The 23,843-nt window shown below is 43.6% G+C and overlaps 1 protein-coding gene across 3 annotated transcripts in view; it reads right to left on the reverse strand.

Moving 5' to 3' along the window:
- Esr2 (estrogen receptor 2) overlaps positions 1–23,843 on the reverse strand; it is a 56,529-nt gene that overhangs the window by 6,788 nt on the left and 25,898 nt on the right. Inside the window, exons 4-8 of one of the 3 annotated variants that reach the window (XM_036206613.1) lie at positions 23,379–23,495; positions 14,830–15,129; positions 11,218–11,356; positions 10,293–10,346; positions 5,253–5,386 (exon numbers count right to left, since the gene is read on the reverse strand). In XM_036206613.1, coding sequence (XP_036062506.1) covers positions 5,253–5,386; positions 10,293–10,346; positions 11,218–11,356; positions 14,830–15,129; positions 23,379–23,495 — 744 coding nt within the window. The remainder of the gene's footprint in view (positions 1–5,252; positions 5,387–10,292; positions 10,347–11,217; positions 11,357–14,829; positions 15,130–23,378; positions 23,496–23,843) is intronic. The other 2 variants (XM_036206615.1, XM_036206614.1) reach the window with 2 other exon arrangements.

The raw sequence follows: 23,843 nt of genomic DNA on the forward strand, positions 1-23,843 counted from the left end.
GAAATAATTCAGAAAATCTGGAGTGTTTCATTTAAAAATCCTAGAATATTATCTTGGAAAAAATGTTTTTTTTCTGGCTTTGAAGGGTGAAGGGAAACATCTGTGCTGTTCTAAAGCAAAATAGAATGGCCTGGGCTTAACCTAGTATTTCAATTAAGAAAATGTTTTGTTCTTTCAAAATCTTAAAATAGTTTCAATAGATGTGTTGCTAATTTATTTGTTTGTTGTTTGTTTGACACAATGTCTGTGTAATCCAGGCTGGCCTCAAACTTGCTCTGGAGCCAAGGAGGACCTTGAACTTCCGATCTTCCTGTTGTCTCCTCCCAAGTATTGGGATTCTAGGCAAGCACCTCCATGCCCAGCTCCCTGTCCCTCATTGAAGCTATTTTAACAAGAACAATGGCAATTATCTTCAGGTTTATTCCACTCTGTCTCCTAGATTTAGATCCTAATTCTAAGGTGGATATAGTTTCCAATTCCCAGGTGACAAGGATGTCACCTTATTGGGCATATGTTATTAGCCCCACTGCTCTTGTGGTATCTTTTGTTTTGTTTTGTTGTTTTGGTTTTTTTGAACTAGGGTTTCTCTATGTAGCCCTGGCATGTAGACCAGACTAGCCTTGAACTCACAGAGATCCACCTGCCTCTGCCTCCCAAATGCTGGGATTAAAGGTGTGCACCACCACCTCCAGTCTGAGCCACCGCCACTCAGCGAGACACATTTTTAATTTATGAAATACTAACACTCTAACAGGTTGCTAAATGTAAAGTTTCTTGTATCTACATTTCAAGAGGCCAAGCATTCCAGTTTATCCTATACATTCTAAACAGACAGTAGAAGAGTCACAAGTTAGAATTATTTCTCCTCCAAAACCTCTTCAACTTAAGGCCAGCAAAGGTCAGAGTCTATTTTGCTTGAGGTACACCCACATGCTAGGCCAAAAGCCCTGCACTTAGATCATTCTGCTATCCTTAATGTTTAGACGTCAATGGTGTGTACCAGGAACTGAATTGAAATCTAAATACATGATACTGTTAATTTCTAGTCTACACTACACCCATTAGTAGAGATACATGACCCAGAAGCATGCACAAGTCTAAAACATGACTTTGACAAGCCAGAATCCTCAGCACACTACGGTTTTCATTCAGTTGGCTGTTATGTTATTGGTTTGTTTCTGGTTTTAGACACTGGGTTATCTTTGAACATAGAAGATGAGACCATACGAAAACAAAATGTTTACTCAGCCGATTCTCACTTAGAGATAGATGCTCTATATGCCTTTGCATAGATCTGTTTCCATAATTTTGGATAGAATTTTTTTCCTTTTTGAAGAATACCTATTTCTTTCAATACTTATTTTTATTATTATTTTGAATTGTATGTATTGAGGGTGTGAGAACAGTGCCCTCCTAAGCCAGAAGAAAGCTCAGATTCCCAGGAGCTGGAGGTTCAGACAGTTGTAAGCTGCCCGACTTGGGTCCTGGGAACTGTACCTAGGTCCTCAGCAAGAGCAGTACACATTAACTGCTGAGCCCCCACCGTTAGTATTTCTTACAGTACAGTTCTGCTAGTACTGAAATCTTTCAGTTTAGTATGTCTGGAAATATTTTTATTTTACCTTTGGTTTTGAAAGTATAAAGAATTCTAGAGTGACATGGTTTCTAAATATGCTATTTCTGTCTCTTTTGTTGAGATTTAAAAATAGTGTGTATGTATGCCTCTATGAGGGCAGGTACTGTGGAGGCCAAAAGAGGGTATCGGATCCCCTGGAGCTGGAGTTATCCTGGGAACCAAACAGGAACACACACACACACACACACACACACACACACACACACACACCCGCAAAAGCAGCAATTCTCTAACAGCGAGTCCAACTCTCCAACCCCATCTCGCTGTCTCTTGACTTGGACTTGGAAACAGAAAATATGCTGTCATCTTGGCCTCGGTTCCTTTGTATATGAAGTCATCCCCACCCTCCCCTTCCCCCAGCACCTTTTTACCATTTTTCTGCTGTGGGTGTGGTGGTATATGTCTGAGCATGCCCAGTGACTCCAAACACTGACCCAGGCAGATGACGTGAGCCAGTCTGGGCAGTGGAGCCAGACAGAAGAGTTCACCCTGGGCATGGTGGCACACTGCTCAGGGGGCTGAGGCAGGAGAATCATGAGCTTTCCGATAGCTTGAACCACATGGCAACACCTTGTTTCAAAAAAAAAAAAAAAGGAAAAGAAAGAAACGTGGTTTTTCTCTTTCCTGCTGGCTTTAAGCAGTTTGACGACAACCTATTTCACTCTGGCTTTCCACGCACTTCTTGTGCAGGATTTAAGTGAGCATCTTGTGTGTGTGTGTGTGTGTGTGTGTGTGTGTGTGTGTGTGTGTCTGTGTCTGTGTCTGTGTCTGTGTGTGTCTGTGTGTCCGGGGTGGGTGTGATCAGACTCACTCTTCCAGCTGAACTACACCCCCAGGCTCCTGGCTTCTTTGTAATACTGAAGACTGAATTATAGATTTTGTCCATAAGCAGGTGAGAATTCCTTCAAATATTCTTCAGCCTTGTGCTAGATTGCAGTTAATTATTTCATGATATTTTGATAATCTAGTCTTGCTTTTATGTTTTATTTGGTAGTCTGTAGACCTGGGCTAACTTTACCCCATTACTATGGCAACGGCTTTCTCAGTGTTTTCAGATCCCAAAGTCTAGGATATTACAAGGTTTTCCAACTGCCTGGTGAGAATGTGAGGCATTTCTCAGCCTGTGAGAACTTCGGAGATCATTTCCCTTCCTAGCTTCAAAACGTCAGCAGGTTGGCGTTCAGCAGAAGCCTTGAAGAGCGCCACCTGCAGACCAAAGATGCTGCATGCTGACCTTTTCCTCTCAAGCGCACACACACACACACACACACACACACACACACACACACACACACCCTCACCCCCAGCCAACAAACCCTAGGTTGTCAGGCTGTTTCAACTGAGAACACCAACTCACTCCCACTAAGTTAGTCCTTGACTTGGTTATTGTTTTATTTTTAAATTAATTGCTGCAAATAACCAGAAAAAGAGGTGTCTTTGCAAGTCCTTCAGAGCTAGCACAGCAGCCACCCTTTCCAACAGAGCATTTCCGTAAGAAACCAAATCCCAGTTTCCCCACGGCAACGCCAAACAGAATAGTAAACACTCTGTGACTACCAAGTAAGCAATAAGGGTTCTGTAAAGATTTTCAAAAATGTGGATTTACCCTAAATTTTAATGATTTTTCTGCCAAAAGTGGCGATCCCATCCCACCGTCCGCCTCGCCTCCTTCAAAGGCAGCTTCATCAGATCCCGCAGGAAGAAGACCAGAACCTCGTCTTGTCCATCTACACAGACACTGTTTGCAGCTCTGACGCTGGTACAATCTGACATCTAGAAGATGCCAAGCCAAACAGCATGCTCCTTACCATAAAGTGTTCTAACAACAAACAAGTCACTTTCTGAGGAACACTGAGTGGCTTTGACAGGGTTCCAAATCCTTCGGATTTCTTCTTCAGCCCTCCCGACCCTGTCCCTCAAGGTCTACTCCACTCTCCACTCTGGAGCCCACCACTGTCTGAGAGCGCCCTGTGCTCACCTCAGAGCTCTCTGAATGCTCTCTCCCAGTCCACAGGGAGAAGACAAAAATCTAAGTGCAAGCACTTGGGAAATCTTACAGCCACCGAGCAATTAAAACTCAGTCAACTGTGTTAATCACATAAACCGGGACTCATATTTTGCACTTTACATGATAATTTTCTGTTATTATACCACGTTGGGGCCAAAGGTATAGCTGAGAGCGGAAGCACACTTTCCCAGCAAGGGTGAAGCTCTGGGTTTGATTGCCAGTTTCAAAAAACCATTTTAAAAAAGCCCTACATATTCACATTTTGTCACTATTCTCTAGATACAGTACAACAACCATGTCTACAGTATGCACGTTGGGTTAGGTATTGTACATAACCCAGGGATGAGGCCAAGTATATGAGGGGCTACACACGATGTATAGGTGGGTATGGCTCCATTTTATATAAGAGATAATGGGGTCCATTGATTTTTGTTATTAGAATCAATAACCAATGGATACTGGAGAGAAGGGGAGGGAGAAAGAGGAGTTGCAGGGACTATTTCTTACGGTCAACAAGGTTATTTATAGTGGCTATCTTGGAGAGGGGGGCGGTTCCTGCTGATTGTTCTTGTCTGCCTTGTATGGTTTTCTTCCATCCAAATGTTGTTCCCGATCACCAGATATTGTTTATATAAGACAGACTAGGAAAGCCAAAACACCCACTCAGCGCAGACACTGTCCTCATCTCCCACCTCTGCAGTCAAGTCCCTCCACTCGTTCCTGCCACACCAAGTCTGTTTGGGCTCGCTTTATCTTAAGGACACCCTTGTCTCAGTGTCTCTCTGTTTTAGTCATTCCTCTCTATAGAAAGCGGGTATGACCTTCCCATAATACACCTCTGCGCACAGACACTCCCCCAAAGTTCGGTGACCACCTTCCGGTGACCACCCAGTTCCCAAAAGAGCCACTTTTAGGTCTTCCCTGAAGAGGCAGCCTGGTATGTTTCCTTCCACAGTCTTTCCTGCCTTCCAGCGCCCCCCCCCCCTCTGTAGATCTGTGCCCCTCAGTACAGCACCACCATCATGATTTTTCATGACTTACTGTCTGTCTCTCCCAATACCAAAAGCTATTTGGCTGTAGCTTAAGTGTTAGCACCGAACATATGAATGAATACGTAAAAGTAGAAGCTGAAACATTAAATACAGACGATACCTGTTAACCATGCAAAATGCTTGTGTCTGGCAGGATTGAAGGAAGGCTGGAGGGTAAACACTGTAAAATTCAGTCTTTTCTTTTTGGTTTTTCAAGATACAGGGTTTCTTTGTGTAGCCCTGGCTGCCTTGAAACTCACCCTGTAGACCAGGCTGGCCTTGAACTCAGAGAGATCCACCTGCCTCTGCCTCCCAAGTGCTGGGATTAAAGGTGTGCACCACCACATCCAGCTTCTGAACCACTTTTCAGATCCACTGCCAGTAACTCACCCAATGAGTAATTTATACGCAAGTTAGCAAATGTTAACTACGGTCTAAACCCATGTGAAATGAAGAAGTCAGAGGTGAGGCTGTTCTCCACCTTCTAAACCGAACAGAGGTTCTGCACTCTTGACCACCGCACTGGTTTGACAAGTCTTTCTCCCCAGCAAAAGAGCACAGCTGTGTGGTTACTCACTGGAGTTGAGGAGGATCATGGCCTTCACACAGAGATATTCTTTATGCTGGAGCTTTAACTCACGGAACCTCGATGTCGTCGCCAGGAGCATGTCAAAGATTTCCAGAATCCCTTCCACGCACTTGCCCTCATCCCTGCAAGAGTTCATTTGGGAATTGAAGGGACACACAGCATTAGACGACCATCAAGAGGCGACATCGTAGGTGTCATTTTGTCCATCCTATACTGAGGTATTGGTAAGAGCACGCTTAACAAGGGGAAGTCACTAGTACTGTGTTCATATAAGGGAAACAAGGGGTTCTCGGGTGCAGGCTCAATGGTGGGACATTTGCCTAGCACTCATAGGGCTGTGGGAGTAAATCCTTAGCATTGGAGAGGGGAAACACAGGGCATTTCCTAAAACTTCTCAACAATTCTTTCAGCAAAAGTGTGCACTGGGGCTACCTGTCTCCTTCGACTTTGGTACAGAAGGACTTCTTGGAGACATTACCATGCCTATAGCTTATCTCCAAGCCTTTGTAGTCAACCAGCTTCACTGACTCAGCTTATTAAAAGGGAGATCCCACACTCCCATCAGGAAGGACCGATGAAGGAGCCTGTGAGAACTAAATATTTCAAGACAAACCAACTTTCACATCTCCATACATAGGGCTAAATTTAGAAATCGGTCTAGAAGCCAAGAGACACTTCAGCAGCATTTGAAGAAAACAAATGTGACACACAGAGAAATCACAATTGAAGGTGGATTAGTCAGAGAAAGAAGACAGGCTGGGGGGCAGGTGACAATTTCTTGACTTTGACTTGCTGAAGTGGGCTTTTTGTTCATTAGTGTTTTGGGGGGGTTGTTTTGTTTTGTTTTGTTTTATTGAGACAGGGTCTTGCTATGTAGCCTAGGCTGGCCTTCATCTCCTGGCCTCCCTGCCTCCGCCTCTGAAATGCTGAAATTCCAGATGTGTGCCACAACACTCAGTCTGAAGATGGTTTTTTAAACAAAGGTTTCAGACAAACCTTTTAAGTGTGCCTTATAGGACTGAGCTGTCACATCTATCTTTGAAAGAAGCTATTATACACAAAGTAGAAAGCCTGGTTTCTGTTCACAACAGCTAGACACACATTATTCCACCTCACTGCTCTCAAAAACTGTCTGCTCTCTTCAGCTGCACCGTCACCGGAGGGCCTTGACTAGCAGTTAGACGACTTTACACAAAATCCTCCCGTCCCTGAAAGCCTGCAGCATGCAGCAAAGGGTAGCCACCCTGACAGAAATGGGTGCCTGTGGGGCCTGCTGTTCATATCTTACTAGACTGTGGAGGTCGAAATAAAACAATGAGCAAACAACAAAAACAGAACAGACAGAAACCTGACTGTTCACTATCTCCTCTCACCCCGAAACCAAGTCATTTCCAATGAATGTGGGATTTCAGGAGAGAACCTTTGTAGAAGTCATCTGAACTGACTCCACTGGAGACTACCAGTCTTGCCTGTTAGGTGTTCAGCAACTCACCAGGATCCTGCATCCCACAGCATTCAGAGCCACACAGACTCACACACACAGCCACAAGCATGCAACTGCTCCCTAGGGCAGATCAGTGTGGGAACTTCTGAAAACAGTTGCATCATTCTGCCAGTGTGGAGCTAAGTGACAAAACACCAGTGTCCCCAAGAACTAACTCACAGATTAAAAAAAAAAAAAAATCTTGGAGAATCAGAGCCCTGGGCAAAGAGAACCAAATCTACACAAACCCTGCTACTCCATACACCCCATCTTCATACTTCCCCTAAACCTCCTTGGCAGCTGAGTTCCTGTAAGGGTTACAAAAGCCCTGAACACAGCAAGTGGGGAGAAAGTACTGTCACTGAATGCCCCTGGGGCCAAACTGTCATACCACCCTGCCTGCTGGAGGATCCTTGCTTGAAATTCTAAATGCTGAGCTTCAAGATATTTGATAGCCACAGAAGCTGATCTGAATACATCACCAGAGAGGAAATGGACAGACACTAACTCTTGCACTGATGTTTTCGTTTTGTTTTGTTTATTTTGCTTTTTGCTTTTTTTGAGAGAGAATCTAATTATGTAGCCCAGGCTAGCTTCAACCTTGTGACTCTCCTGTCTCTGCCTTCCCAGGACTAGTAGATATGGGCTACTATGTCCAACTGTGAATTGATGGTTTAATAATTTGACTCTTTATTCTTCTGTAAAATTCAAACTCAAGTGGAACTGTGTTCAGTTATGTAACACACATGCATGTACATATGTCTACACACACACACACACACACACACACACACACACACACACACACATTCTTACTCCCCCAAAGGCTAAATCAAATCAGCTAAAATCAACCCCATTTTCTAGAAGTTGCCACCCACACCAAAGAAAAGGTGCTAAATATCAAGATTAACACCCATTCCCACATTGAAAACATTTCATTGTAATAGAATTAGTATTTCAAAACTGAGTTGTTTAGGTACGGGGCCATCTGAAGCCCCGGTAAACATTGCAACTTCAAGTAACCCGCCCCCCATGTACCTCACAGAAACCGTGCCTGTCTAAGCAACCCTAGAGAGCCAGGCCTGGCTGCTTCCTCTCTAGCAAGTGGGACAGACAACCGCTTCATCTCATGCAGGTTTCAAGTACCTTCCATGACATCAGAATCCAGATACATTTTTAGAAAATGAACGAGCCATGTAGGGACGCAAAGCACGCCTCCTGAGTGGCTCTTAATAACATCCTGCTTTGAAATGAGTCACACCAAATAAAGTGAGGAAGGTCTTTTACCAACGGATGTGATCCATACCTTTCATCTTGCAATTAGGGATGGAAACCGAGTTATGAGTAAGAAGGTAGCATGGGGATTAAGAGATTAAAGACGGAGACACGTGACTGGAGTGTTAGCATTCGAAAGGACACATCAGCCAAATCAACCTATTTATAGAAGGACACTTCAAGCTCATGCCAAATAAAGACCAAATTAGTAATTGCATGTGGAGTAACTTCTTACTTGAATGCTTTTTCATGGGAGAAAAATATCCTGTTTGACACGGTGGCAAACTATTGAGTGGGCTTGTCTGGCCTTGGTATTGCTAATTTTCCACTCGCTTCTGCATCTGCCGGGTCCCACGCCAGCTTGTCTCTGTGGGTGTGGAAGCTGGACAAGGGCTAGGGGCCCAATTCATGGCTTAGCACATGGGAGAGACTTCACAAATATTGAACCAAATGAAATTACTTGGCTACAGAGGGTAAATTAAAATTTAGGAGTGAAGGTCTATGATCTTCCAGAACATTCAGCTTATCAACACTGAGTGTGATTGTAGCCCCTAAGAACATTCATAGTCTTAGGAGTCTCAAGAGCCCTAGTGTTCACAGTGGGGGCCCAGCCGAGCTCCAAATGTCCAGGAACAGCTCTGTCGACAGTTTCCTGTGGATGCTGACATTTTTTTTAATTTAAATTACATTTCAATGCATTTTTAAATTTAAATTACATTGTGTGTATGTCTGTGTGCGTGTTTGTATATGTCTATACATGTGTATGTGTGTGTGTTTGTATGTGTATGTCTGTGTGTGTGTGTTTGTGTGTATGTCTGTATGTATATGTGTATGTGTATGTCTGTGTGTGTGTGTGTGTGTATATGTGTGTCTGTGTATATGTGTGGGTGTTTGTGTGTATGTATGTGAATGTTTGTGTGTGTTACACTTAGAGGTCAGAATATGTTGGTGGAGACAGTGCTCTCCTTTCACCACATGGGTCTTAGGGATCAAACTCAGGTCATCAGTGCTGATGAGAAGCTCCTCTACCCACTGAGCCATCCTGCCAGCCACATATGCATTTTTGGGCAAACAGAAGCTCAGGTTTCACACTTGATCTTCACATGAATTTATGTTTCTAAAGGATGCCAAAAGAACTACCTTGTTACAAACAAGCCCAAACCACTGGGTTTTCCCTTCTGCCACAGCAACTTCAAGGTTTTTGTTTCCTTTGGTTTCCTGTAGCGATCTCAGTAAGAAGCAAGGGGCACAGGCTGGGGGTTGAACTCAGTGGTCAAGTGCCTGCTTAGCAAGCACAAGGCTCTCGGTTTTGTGCCCAGCACCAAAAATAAACAAAAACACAACAACAAAAATTGTTCAGTGCTTGTAGCTATGGGACACTCCATGTGAAGGAGCTCTGCCCCCAGGCGGTGGTGATGCACCCATACTGAGAAAGGGGAGGGTTACGTTTACTCCCGTACATGCTCTCCAGTTACTGCCTCAGTTACTGGAGCAGAGATTTGGCATCCATCTAGACACTGAAACAGAAGATAAAATAATGTAACCCCACTATGCATCAACAGGCAGAACAGCTAATGTAGTACTCTACGTGTACATGTTCCTGCATGTGCGTTTGTGAAGTTTGTGAAGCGGAATGAGCAACTGAGGCAATGGCCTGGCGGGTGTTTGGCCTTTCAGCTTGACAGGCGGCTCTGAGGAGACAGTTGGAGTGTGTTTCTGAAGTGGGTAGAAACAGACCCAGTCACAGGGCTGTGTTCTAAGGGAAAAGAATAAATTATGAGATCCATTTGCCTTTGGCCTCCTTCTTCCCCTTCCAATTCTCTTGCTCATGGGAGTGACATGCTATGTGTGTGGACTTTAGAACCAGATCCCTACGTCTCCACTACCACTTCCTACCCTGCCTGTAAATCAATGACCTCACTTCCCATTTCCTTAACTGAAGGACTGGAATGATGGACGGTGTTCACTCCCAAAGGGCTTTTAGAGAGATTAAACAAGGCGACACACATCAAGTGCATAGGATGGTACCCGGCACACACCAGCTGCGTGTTAGCTCTGTGAGGGTCACTGGAGGGTCTGGTACCTGCCCCACTGCTCTGGCCTTCCAGAGCCTCCCTCTCGTTCACCACTTGGGCTTGCTCCTGCTCAAGCCACATCCCATGCTTCAGCTCTTCCCACAGGATTTGTTCTCCACCAAAACACCTCCATTACTCAGAACAGTGCTCTCTGTCAATGCCATCCATGACAACGGGCAGAATGGATGCTGATACCTTGGGGCATCGCTCTTCATCTGCGCAACGTGCCAGTGAGGGTCTTCTGATGACCTAAAGTGGTAACAGGGTTACGATGCAAGAGTTGGGGTGGGCACTTGAGGTTCACAGCACCAGGCATCCTCCTGCTCTTGTGCACAGTCTACCGTGCTGAACACTTAACACTAGTGCTTTTTCCACGGAGATTTTTTCCAACCACTCAAAGGTACACTAAAAGTTTTCCATTTTTCCCTATAACAAAGCTTGGCTGTTGATGAACATCCCAGATTATCTTCCATAAACAATGCAACTAAATCAAAATGTAGTCCCCACTCTCTGCCATCTTTAAAAGAAAACTAAGTGCAACCACTTTGTGACATCACGTCATGTCCCAAAGCACTGCCACGTCCCGGGGTCTGTTAACATTCATTTGGCCCGTAGTAATGAGCCCTCCCACCACATGTTCCAAAATGCTACTCGAGATAAATGATATTAGTAGCATTAAAGCTATAGCACATAAAAATCAATTTGGAAGGGTCATAAGAATCGTATCACCTGTCCAGAGATGTAACTGCTCACTCAACAGCAGGGCAGCTTAAGAATACAATGTGAGAGCAGAATTTTTAATGAAAAAAAAAAAAAACTAAAATGGACTCAGCGGCCAAGACCCTGCAGGATGCAGTCCCCTGCCATAGCCCTGGTCTGTGACTGCTGATGTGCCACTGATTAGAAAGGATCATGGAAGATGAATCCTGGTACCCATGCCCTCTTCTTCATGGGCTCTTGGCCCAGTGAAGGAGTGGATGGTGTTAGCATCCTTTAATTGCCCTTTCAGGTGTGAGAATTTAATTGCAGCACCTAGGACTTGATTCCCACTCACGTTCCTTAGTCAAACAGATCAGAGATGAAATGCAAAGTTTTTGTTTTTTGTTTTTGTTTTTCTTACCTGTCCAGAACGAGGTCTGGAGCAAAGATGAGCTTGCCGGGGTGGTCGATTGAGCGCCACATCAGCCCCACCATTAACACCTCCATCCAGCAGCTCTCCAAGAGCCGGACTTGGTCCAACAGACTGAGCTCCACAAAACCTGGGGAAACAGGAGCCTGTTAAACACACCTCCCCGTCAGCAACCCATTTCTGTAAAGACAGAAAGGCAAGTTATTAAACGCTAAGGAAACCAGACAACAAAGGGAAGTAATCCATCAGTATTTCAAAGAGTTGATTAAATGCTAGTTTAAGGAACCTTAGCTGCACAACTTGCAGTGTCCAGTCTCTGACCCCTCCAGAAAATAAACAAACTTGGTTTTATATTTCTAAGAATCATTGGATCCCCAGACAGATGCAAAGGGCCCAAAAGGCAGAGCTAGGCTCGTTAGCTATGGCTATACTGTCCTAGTAATCCCTGCCCCCTGCTGAGGAAGCCAAAGCTCAGCTGTCAATCAGAGGGGCTGTCTGTCTGTGGTTTGGAGGGTAGATGGATGGGGGCGAGAGGTAAACCAGAGAGTCGTGCCAGCCCCTCCCTGCAGAAAGGCAAGGCTTCAACTAAAGTAGGTTTTCTGACTGTTGAACATGTCCCATGCAGAGTTAGGACTGTTCTGGGTAGGGGTGCTGTCTCTAGGTGATTCTATCCTAAAGAGCAAAGATAACAACAGAAGCAGTCGGTACTCTAATGCATGAATTAACCACAGTGCTGGAAGGAAACACAGAATCGCTAAGGAGTGAATGCCTTTAGCACAAGGCAAAGGACATAGGAACTTCTTCCATAACACACAAGAGTAGGGGGCTGTTCAAGACAAAGGCACAGCCTTGGATTGAAATGGATTCTGGTTTTGAATATCAGTTTAGTCCCTTCATAACTAGTAAGTGTGTGTGTGTGTGTGTGTGTGTGTGTGTGTGTGTGTGTGTGTGTGTGTGTTATACACACTAGGGAGCAAAACCAGGGCCTTGAGCATGCTAGGCAAGCATTCTATCATTAAACTACATCCCTAATCCCCCCTCCCCCAATTAATCTCTTGTCAAATCTGTTTTCTTGTAGGAAAAATGGAAGCGGTCTTGCCTCCCTCTGAGAATTTCCTATAGGTAAGATCGCTTATAAATATTTTATCAGTGTTACTACAGTGAAAAACCACACATGCTCAAACCTTTGGATTAATGGTATTGTAGACATGTACAGCAGAGAAGTGAATGGAGCATGAATGTAAAGATGGGCAAATCCAAAGCAGGGGAGGAGATAGCTCAGTCAGTAAAGTGCTTGCTAGGAAATAAGAACCTGAGTCTGATCCTCAGTATCCATGTAGTATGCATCTATAATCCCAACACCAGGGAGAAAGAGATAGACAGATCTCTGGGGCTCAGTGGCCAGCCAGTCTAGCCAAGTTCACTGAGAGAGCCTATACCAAAACATAAGGAGGCAAGCAATGGAGGAAGATGCCAGTGTCAAACCCTGGCCTCTAGGGCACTCACGTGCTTGCATACACACATGTGCACCACACAGAGATGGACAAATCCTTGCAGAGCCACACACTTATGTTCAGTTCAGGTTCTGATACATCTATACTTTCCAATCTCACTCACAGTCATATGTCAAACACCTGCAAATCTTTCAAAACATGGGCTTGAAGGAAGATTAATTGTGGGGGCGGGGAGAGCCAAATAGCTTTCCACGGTCAGTCATCCCATCTCCATTTTTCCTGTGAGATCCTGAAAATAGTGTTTGGAAAACACTTGAAACAAAAACTAGAGGAAAGTGCACTGGTGTTTTTCTTCTCTGAGAGGCAGCAGACAAAATGAAATAATTCTGGCAAAGGTGGAGACACTAGACAAAACAAAGCTGGAAAGCCGGAGATGTTAAGAAAGCTCAGAAGAAACAGGGTCCAGGCAACAATGGCCACAAGACCCCTGCGCCTGGGGCCATGGTTCTCATAGCCCTTCATCCATCTACTCAACCATACCAAAGCTTTACAATTTCTCTCCTACAGCTACTGCCCACACTGCCCCAGGGCCATGGGAACCTTGGCCTGGCTCAGAATTCAGAGAGAAAGAGAGAGAGAGACTTTATTTCTTCAATGGTTGTAAAAGAAGTGGACGGCCCACCCTGTGAGACCTTCATCTCAAAACAGAACCATATGTAGGGCGGTACCATGTACACACACACACACACACACACACACACACACACACATACACACACACTCATGCACGCACGTGCACACACATGTACTTGTACACTAACAATAATAATAGTAATAATAAATAAATACTTATAATAACATTTAAAAATAGGCGCATTTAATAAACTTAACCTATTCAACATCATAGCTCAGCCTAGCCTACCTTAAACATGCTCAGAACACTTTGGTCAGCTGACAGTTTGGTAAAACCATTTAGTACAGGGCCTGTTTTATAATAAAGCATCAAATAGCTTAAGTGATCTCTTGAATCTTTTACTGAAGGAGAAAACCAGAATGAGTAAAAGCATATACTTTCAAGCGTCACACCCACAGTGAAGAACTGTGAGCTAAACCATCCTAAATTGGGTACAAACGGGCCTGGGGAAATAATGATTTATAGGATGAAAAAGTGCATTACCTGCACGGTCCCGTTTTGATAGTGGGGAGATTTACTGGCCCATTGATTCACACTACTTCAACTGCTGATTTACTCTGTTTGCATACAACACCTGTCCTTTCTCTATTGGAGTGATATTTTGTAAATTCCTATTCAGCGTCAGACAAGCCTTTCTCTGTGAGGCAGGCTCTATGCTGTCCCAACCTACCATGCCCTTCCTCACAGGCTGAGAAGTCAACAACCAAGAGACTGGTCAATAGGGCTTCCACATTTCTACCTTTTAACCAGGCCCCAACACCCTAGACTTGCCCTAGTGACCCTAAGTCCAGTTCCAAAGCCTCGGTAGGTCCCTTCTCAGATTTTATCACATACCACACCTGGGCACATGAGGTAAGTGACAGATACTGTCTGCAAGAGATGTGAACATTAGCAGGGTTGCAGTGTGTGCAGGATGGATCTGGGAGTCAAAGATGAAGAGAGCCAGCTATAAAAAGAGGCTCCATACAACACTTCCTGAACTACTCTAGCCGATATAAAACTTGAGAGTCTTGGGATTCTCAACATAATCCAACCTTCCAGGACATATTGAGGTTATATATGTCAAGGTAGGAAGATGAAAACACCATCGTTATAAGTTACAAATTTTGTTGAGCTGTTAAGAGCATGTACTGTTCTTGTAGAGGACCCAAGTTCAATTTCCAGCACCTAGGCTGAGTTCAATGCCTAGCATCCACACTGGAAAGCTCACTATTACCTGTAACTCCAGCTTCAAAGGATCTAACAGCTCTAGCTTCCTTGGGTATCTGCAATTATGTTCACATAGCTCCATGTACACAACATCAAAACTGAATTTTAAAAAATCTTATAAATAGAAGGTCGCAAAACAACATGTCAAACAAACTCTTATATATCCAGAGGAAGTTCACTGTCCCCAAAGTGTGAGAGATGGGCCTTGTTACAAATAAACAGAACAAAGTCAAGATAGAGTCCTACCAGGGATTTTCTTGGCCCAGCCAATCATGTGCACCAATTCCTTGTCGGCCAGCTTAGTGAGGGACATCATCATGGAGGCCTCGGTGAAGGGCATGCTGGGACGGCTCACTAGCACATTGGGCGGCTCTGCCTCCAGGAGGGTGAGCACCAGCTGCTCTGGGCTCAGGGTGCTCAGCAGGAGCTCCTTCACCCGAGGTATGTGCCCACTGTTTCTCTTGGCTTTGCTCAGGCAGTGCGCCTGCTCACTGGAACTTCTCTGTCTTCGTACTAGACGGTACCCACACCTTTCTCTCCTGGATCCTAAAGAGGAGAGCAGACGACAAAGCCAGTGGTTTCTCCGCCCAAGATTCCATCTCACTGAATGACCAGCCTGAAAATGGGGAGGGGCTGAGGGTGTAGGTGAGTAGGTTAAGTGCTCGACTCGAATGTACAAGGCCCTGAGTTCGACTCCCAGCCCTGTAAGAAGCGGCTGTGTGGACAAGGGTGTTGATAGCATTGATATCATTCCACTTCATATTTTGGAGTCTGTGGGCCATGGACAAAGATAACGACTGTCTGGAGGTATTAACAACATGACGTGTTTGGGAACTTCTGCTCCATTTCAAGGTTATCGCTGGCTCCTGAATCTGTTTCTCTTCTAAAGTGTGCTGATGGACCCCAGGCTCGAAGATACGAAGTTAGGGATTTTCCTCAAGTAGAAAGTAAGGAAAAGTCAGGACGTGAACATTGCTGTTTGCAGTTAGCAAATAATACACGCTAACGACATTTTGAAAACATTTATATACATGTACATATTTTTTATATACTTACACAAATATATTTCAAATAAATTAACTGAAAAAGCCTGGACAATACAAAAAAAGTTAATTTTGGCAAAAAATCCTTTCAGTATTTTTTCTTTTATGCTTTTTTTATATTTTATAACAAAATTAGAATCACAGTATATACACTATTTCGTAATTTACTCTTAATCTTATTGAAAATATACCACTTGGGCTAGGGAGATAGCTCTGTGAATAACAGCACCAGCCATACAAGCTTCATGACCTGAGTTCAACACTTAGAATTCCAGTAAACAAAGCCTTACATGCCAAGTGTAGTGGCGCAGGCCTTTGATTCCAGCACTCAGGAGACCGAGGCATATGGATCTCTGTGAGTTCGAGGCCAGTCTGATTTACATAGTGCGTTCCAGGATAGCCAAGATAGCTAAGACTGTGTAATGAGAACCTGTCTCAGAAGAAAAAAGCTATAAATATGTGTGTGTATATGTATATGTGTGTGTGTGTGTGTGTGTGTGTGTGTGTGTGTGTATGTAATCCCAGCACTCCTATAGAAGACAGAGACAAAAGAACTGCCCAGAAGCCCACAGTCCAGCTAGCCTAGCGAACACAGTACCAAAAGAAGAACAAGAGAGACATTGCCTCAATAAGGTGGGAAGAGAAAACTGACTCCCAAAGTTGTCTGATCTCCATGAACACACAATAATAAACAAAGTTCACAATCTGTAAAGCATTCCATCCTATTAATATAATATCATTTACTTTTAAAACCCAGTGTTGTTCTGGGCATGGCTGGAACCCAGGCGGAGCCTAGAGGATTGCCACAAAATCCAGGCCAACTTGAGAGACACAGGAAGTTCCAGGTCAGCCTGAACTATAAAGGAGACTGTACTTCAAAAACCAAAAACTAAAATGTCCCATGCTGATGTAAGTCTATGTTATTATAATTTCTTTATTAAATGTTACAGTGAAAAGTACCTTGTAGGTAGGTATATTCAATTACTTCTTTATAATAATAAATTCAAAGAAGTTAACTTGTTCAAACAAGGCATATGTACATTAAACATTTTATAGTTACTGACAGATTACCTTCCAAAATATTTAAAAATTCATAATCTAAACAATATTTTAACGACTACCTATCTGGCCTTAGCGTTACTTTTCATCTTTGTTGGTCTTAGGAGTTAGTAAACGGTCTTTTCTTACTTTGCATTTTAAAATTATTAGTGACATTTACAATGTCTGCCCTTTATGTTTCTTTACTTGTACATTGCCTTTTTTTTTTAAGGGAGGGTTCAATTCAGGGTTTCTCTGAGTAGCCCTAGCTGTCCTGGAACTCACTCTGTAGACCAGGCTGGCCTCGAACTCACAGAGATCCACCTGCCTCTGCCTCCCCAGTGCTGGGATTAAAGGTGTGCACCACCACCACCCGACTTGACTTTTTTTTCTTTTATTTATTTATTTTTCTGTTATCAGCTTGATACAGTATAAATCCCTATCCTCATAGTGAAATGTTTCATTGAGGCTTTCCCAGTAATTGAGTAAAACCAAAACTTATTATAAGCCACACTGACTTTATATTTTTATTCCTTTCTCTTCTAAAATTTATAAAGGCTCTTTATATAACATTGATACACGCAGCATCTGGCTTTCTTTGTGTTTTTAAACTTTGCTCATGGTGCCTTCTGCCATAAGAAGCTTTATTAAGGGGATGGAAAGACAGCTCAGTGGTTAAGAGTGCTCACTGCTCTTCCAGAGGACCCAGGTTCAATTCCCAGCACCTATATGGCAGCTTACAACTGTCTGTAACTGTAAACTGTAATTCCAGGGGATCTGATACCCTTACACAGACATACATGTAGACAAAACACCACCAATGCACATAAAAATAAAAGTAAATAAGTCATAAAAAAAAGAAAAATTAAAATTAAAAAAATTTTAAAAAGAAGCTTTAATAGTCAATTTGTTTTGCACCAAGATTATAAAAGTATTCTTTATCTTTATAAACACTCATGTGGTTAAAAATCTATCTGAAATTTTATACATGTTCATATTACATACATGTTTGTATTATGTAAAGTTGATACTTCATGTCACATTCCCAAATAGATAAACAGTGTTCCCTATACTTGTTATAACATAAGCTTTTTCCTGCCAATTTTAAATGCCTGTCAACAATAAATATTTACCTATAAGGTGATTTATTCCTGATTCTCTACTCAGTTTTACTGGTATTTCTATGCCTGTGCTAGTATCAAAATATTCTTGTTACTATAAGCCTATGGCTCAGAACATGATGAAATGATGTTTTTAAAATGAGGAGGGGAAAAGCCAGCAGTGGTAGGACAGTCCTCTAACTGTAGTACTCAGGAGGTGGGTGCAGAAGGACCAAGAGTTCAAGGTCAGTTTTGGCTACATAGTGGGTTCAAAGCTAGCCTGGATGGACTACATGAGATTGTTTAAAAAAAAAAAAAAAAAAAAAGGTGAGAAAATCAATTTTTATGTTTTATGACAAGGTTCTCATTCTGTAGCCCAGGCTGGCCCAAACTCCTAGAAATACACCTTCCTCAGTCTCCCATGCACTGGGATTACTGGGATTAGCCACCATGCCTGGCAAAGATATATTGATATTTTTCATTATTTGAATATATATAGGCCATTTTTATTAATTTGAATATATATACATATATACATAAATATATTCATATACACACATATATTTGTGTTGGCCATTTTTATAATTTCAGATACCTCCTTTTTTTTTTCTTTATTTACTCCTTAAGAGTTTCATATAAACATATAATATGTTTTGATCAAATCTATCCCCCATCCACCCCCTTGTTTTGATCTTTGAAATAGGGCCTTGAAATATAGTTCAGGCTAACTTTGAACTTAATATGTAGCCCAGGCTGGCCTTGAATTTATGACCATCATCCTGCCTTAGCCAACCAAATGCTGAGAATGCTGAGAATACATGTGTACCACCATATCTAGTTCTTCTTGAATTCTGAGTCATCTTCCCAGCTGACTGATGTATCATCTGACTCTGAAAATAAATTAAGGACACCGGGGATCAGAGAGATGGCTAGGCTATTAAGAACACTTATGGCTTTTGCAGAGGAACCAGGTTCAATTCCAAGCTTCCAGCTGGTGGCTCACAACCATCTGTAACTAGTCCTAGGGGATCCAATATCCTCTTCTGGCCTCCAGGAACACAAGGCACACACATGAGGCACATACACACAGGCAAAATAGCCATACACATGAAACAAATCTAAAAACAGTTTGGGACATTTTCCACTAAACAATGATCGGGAAGCCACACCACTCACGTGTTTTTAGAATGGGGGAAAATGCCCACAGAAATGTTGACATTTAAGAAGTAATTGTAGGTTGGGGATTTAGCTCAGTGGTAGAGCACTTGCCTAGCAAGCACAAGGCCCTGGGTTTGGTCCTCAGCTCCGGAAGAAAAAAAAAGTAATTGTAAGAAAACAGAAAATAAGGCTGGAGAGATGGCTCAGAGGTTAAGAGCACTGGCTGCTCTTCCAGAGGTCCTGAGTTCAATTCCCAGCACCCACATGGTGGCTCACAACCATCTGTAATGAGATCTGGCGCTCTCTTCTGGCATGTGGGCACACATGCAGGCAGAACACTGTATACATAATAAATAAATCTTTAAAAAAGAAAACAGAAAATATAAACCTTTTTTAAAAAAATAAAATCACTGTATGAGGGCTGGGGTATAGATCAGTGGCATAGTGCTTGCCCAGCATGCCCAAAGCCATGGGTTCAATCCTTAACACACAAACCCCGGAAACACACTGAATGAACAAAATAATAGTAATAGTAAGTTTCTGGAAATGAATGATAATGCAGTTTCTCGGGATGAACAAAGAAGGTAAGCCAAGAGCATCGTACTTAGGAAAAAGATGAACTCCTCAAATCAGTTGAAAATGCATGTAAGTAGAAATGTCACGAAAGCAGCTGAAATAGCAAGATATTCAACCCTTAAGCTATTAGAAGACAAAGAAAAACATAAAATGATCAACCAAAAGGAAAAAAGTGTCGAATTCAAGATGGGATGTGGGGGCTTTGTTTGGTTTCATTGGTTTGACCTTATTTCATACAGGAAAGGCACCATTGACTTAGGGACATTTGAACCTTATTTGTAACTGGAAGAGTTAAAAGCTGTACATGTATTTCTCTTTTTTTTACTTTGTTACATTTTTATTTATTTATTTGTGTGTGTGTGTGTGTGTGTGTGTGTGTTGTGGGTGTACACGTGCCACTGTGTACACGTGGAGGTCAGAGCAGAACTTGTGAGAGTCAGTTCTCTCCCTCTGCCTTGTGGGTCTGGGAATTGAACTCAGGCTCCGTGAGAAGCACTTTTACCAGCTGAGCCATCTACCAGCCCACACATATTTCACTTTAGTAATAAAGTGCTATAGATGCTTAATATCAATTGTAACCCAAATTGTTAAATGAAACAAAATATATATCTTAAGAAGGTACTTTTAACCAGGCGTTGGTGGCGCATGCCTTTAATCCCAGCACTTGGGAGAAAGAGGCAGGCAGATCTTTGTGAGTTCGAGGCCAGACTGGTCTACAGAGCGAGATCCAGGAAAGGCACAAAGCTACACAGAGAAACTCTGTCTCAAAAAAACAAAAACAAAACAAACAAACAAACAAACAAACAAACAAAAAAAGGTACTTTTCTGACTGTATGTTTGTCTTTCATAGAGTATATGAGGACAGGAGTTTAAAAAACAGATGTGCATACAGGGCTGGGGATGTAGCTCTGTTGGTAGAGTAGCGTGCATGAAGCCTTGGGTTTGATTCCCAGGGTTACAGAAACTAGGTTTGGTGGAGCAGGCCTGTTATCTCAGCACTTGGAAGGTAGAGTGAGGAGCTGTGTTCAAGGATGTTCTTGACTACAAAGCAAGTTTGAGACTACCTTGGGCTACATGAGATCCTGTCTTAAAACACAAATAAAAATCAAGGTCAGGAGATAGGCCAGTGAGCAAAGTGCTCAGATTTGATCCCCAGCACCAATCTAAAAGGCTGGGTGCAGCTGTGTATGCCTGGAACCCCAGTGCTTCGAAGGCAGAGACAAGAGGATCCCTAGGGCTACCTAGGCTGGCCAGTCTAGCCAAAAAGGTGAGTTCTAGTTCAGCAGGAAACACTTTCCCAAAAAGGGAGGTACCTGAGACTGACCTCCAGCCTCCACACACACTTACACACATGCACGCATAACTTCACACACATGTGTGCGCACACAAACACGTATACACACACAAAAATTTAAAAATGAAAATGATTTGTCTTAGGTCGAAGAGCTAGGAAATAGCCATCAGGCTGCTCGGAGTCTGATCCTAAACTGGGTTGTAATGACTGTTTTATACTACCTGCTGTCACTGCTACAACTGTCTATCTATACAGGCAAGTCAAGGATGGCATCCTAACAATGCTGAACTACTGTCCCAGTGCAGGAATTCAAACCAGATACATAGCTATTCAGCTTGTGTTCCTGGATATTTACATCACAATGTGTCTTTATAATGAAGCCATATCATCTCTGACCCCACACTCTCCCCGCCATCCCAAGTCAGCCAAGGTGGGTGTCCCCTCACCATTTCAATAACCATCTGAATGCTTCAACCTAAAGGGCAGGATCAGAAACACAGAAGCCACGCCCATGGTTCCTCAACAGTATGGTTGAGAAAACAAGACCTGAGCAAGTACACCGCCAACAAGGACAGGGGAAATCTCATGGGGCCCCGCCCACAGACTAAGGCAACTAAGGGATGCTGAGAGTGGGAAAAACAGCCTTTCCCAGGGGAGAGCCACAACCAAGTGGTCAGCTCTGACATCATATACATACAGGAAACATTAAATGGATGGAGCAGTGTGTGTGTGTGTGTGTGTGTGTGTGTGTGTGTGTGTGTGTGTAACTCAATAACAACAAAATAAAGGCTATAATTTCTAGAGGGAGCAAGAAGAGTACCTGGAAGGGATTGGAGGGAGGAAAAGGGAGGGGAAATGATGTAATGTTAATGTAATATGTATATATACATATGTATATTAATTTAAAGACAGTGGAGAAGGACAAATGTGAACAGAGGATTTAGAGAAAAGCAGAAACCTGCCAGGAATGAAGGGAGGGGATAGGAACTGGAGGGATGGCTCAGTGGTGAAGAACACTTGCTGCTCTTGCAGAGGACCCAGTATTAGCTCCCAGCACCCATGCAGTGACTCACAACCATTTATAACTCCAGCTCCAGGGGATCCAATGACTTCTGATCTCCATGGGCACCGCATGAAGGTGGTGCACAGACATGCATACTGGCAAAACACTTATAGATAAAACAAAAATAAATACATTTTTAAAGAACGAGGACAAGCCAGGTGGTGGTGGTGCACACCTTTAATCCCAGCACTTGGGAGGCAGAGGCAGGCAGATCTCTGTGAGTTTGAGGCCAGCCTGGTCTACAGAGCAAGTTCCAGGACAGCCAGAACTACACAGAGAAATCCTGTCTCGAAAAACAAAAACAAAAAACAAAAAAAAAAGGAGGAGGAAAAGAAGGAGAAGAGGAGGAGGAGGAAGAAGAGGAGGAGGAGGAGCTCTGGTTGGAGGTGTTGTTAGTCTTACCTGAAATGCTTCGCTTGTTCCTGGCCCCCTACACCCTTCCTGGCTTCCTGGCCACTGTGAAGAAAACAGCTTCCCTCCCCACACACCTCCTCCATGAAGCTTCTGGCTTCCCAGGGGCCTAACAAGCCAGCTGACCATGGACAAAACTTCTAAGACCATCGGCCAAAATGAAGTTTCCTTCAAGGCATTTGTCACTGCAAGGAGATGTACAAATATGTTCTTTCTGTTCCACGGAGAGCAGAATACCCACCTCCGTGACACCTCTTAGCTCATATTCTGGAATTCCCAAAGAGATGAGAAAAGCTCACCTGTTTTGTTTCAGGGTCTCTCTCATCTCAGACCTACAATAATCCTTCTGCCTTAGCCTCCCAAGGACCGATGTGACAGGTGTGAGCTGCCATGCTGGCCTGTGTGATCAATTCTTCACTTGTCTGTGTAAAGCCTGGGCCCAAGTCATAATTCACAAGCACTACGCCATGAGGAGAGCTGAGGGAAGCCGAGATGGAGCATCGGACACTGCACCGGGGTTCCCACTTGTCTGCTTCCTGCTCCTCTCAAAACCCAAACAAGCAGATAGCTGCATTTCAGAGATAAACCCAAGGGCTGGAGAGCTGAAGCTAAATGAACAGTCAGCAAAGAAGCCAAGCCACGATGCCATCCAGACAGATCGTCTTCCCACTGAGAGTGCCATCTCGAAGCATCTATTCCCCTGCTTGTAGAAAGCAAGTGGAGAGACAGGATCCACAGGACAGTCTGCTTTCCTGCCACAGGCTTTAACTGTGGACGTTCGTGCCACGCTGTCACGGTTCACTGGAAGGTAGAGCTCCAGCCCATCTGAGCATCTCAGGCTAACAGTCCCCCAACCTACCCAGAGGCCTCTTCTTCACTCCTCCACCGAGCTGTGTCAGCCTCTGGCCTCTAATGCACTGAAATCTTTGTCCTGTGCTTACTCACACTTACCCAGCTCTGTCTGCTGCTGTGAGGAACAACCAGTGCACTTTGATGGACACACACTTAAAGATAATTCCCGAGCCCTGAGTCTCCTCTCTGCCAGGCCACGTGTCTCCAGTTCCTTGGCTCTCCCAGGCACCTACTTCGGGAAGAGGGAAGGGAACACTCACCACACTTGACCATTCCTACTTCGTAACACTTGCGAAGTCGGCATGCCTGACAGCTTTTTCGCCGGTTCTTGTCTATGGTGCACTGATTCGTGGCTGGACAGATATAATCATTGTGTCCTACAGCAGGAAACAGGGCGATTAATGGGACATTTGGGCTGACAACACGGATAACATCATGAAGCGGAAAGACAAGGGGCAGTTACATGTAAAAGCACCAACATCAGCTACAGTGAAGCTATTTGAGTACCTTTTGGTACTAGGGATTAAACCCAGGTCTCAGGCATGCTAGGCAAGGACTCCACCTATATGCTCAGCCTTTGCTGTCTTTATTCTTTTTTAAGTGTTTATTTTAATTTTTTTGAACGTGTTTCAAGACAGACTTTCAATGTGTAACAGCCTTGGCTGTCCTGGAATTCACTCTGTAGAACAGGCTGACCTTGAACTCACAGAGATACACCTGCCTCT

Source organism: Onychomys torridus, chromosome 14, assembly GCF_903995425.1.
Source record: "Onychomys torridus chromosome 14, mOncTor1.1, whole genome shotgun sequence".
Taxonomy (NCBI): domain Eukaryota; kingdom Metazoa; phylum Chordata; class Mammalia; order Rodentia; family Cricetidae; genus Onychomys; species Onychomys torridus.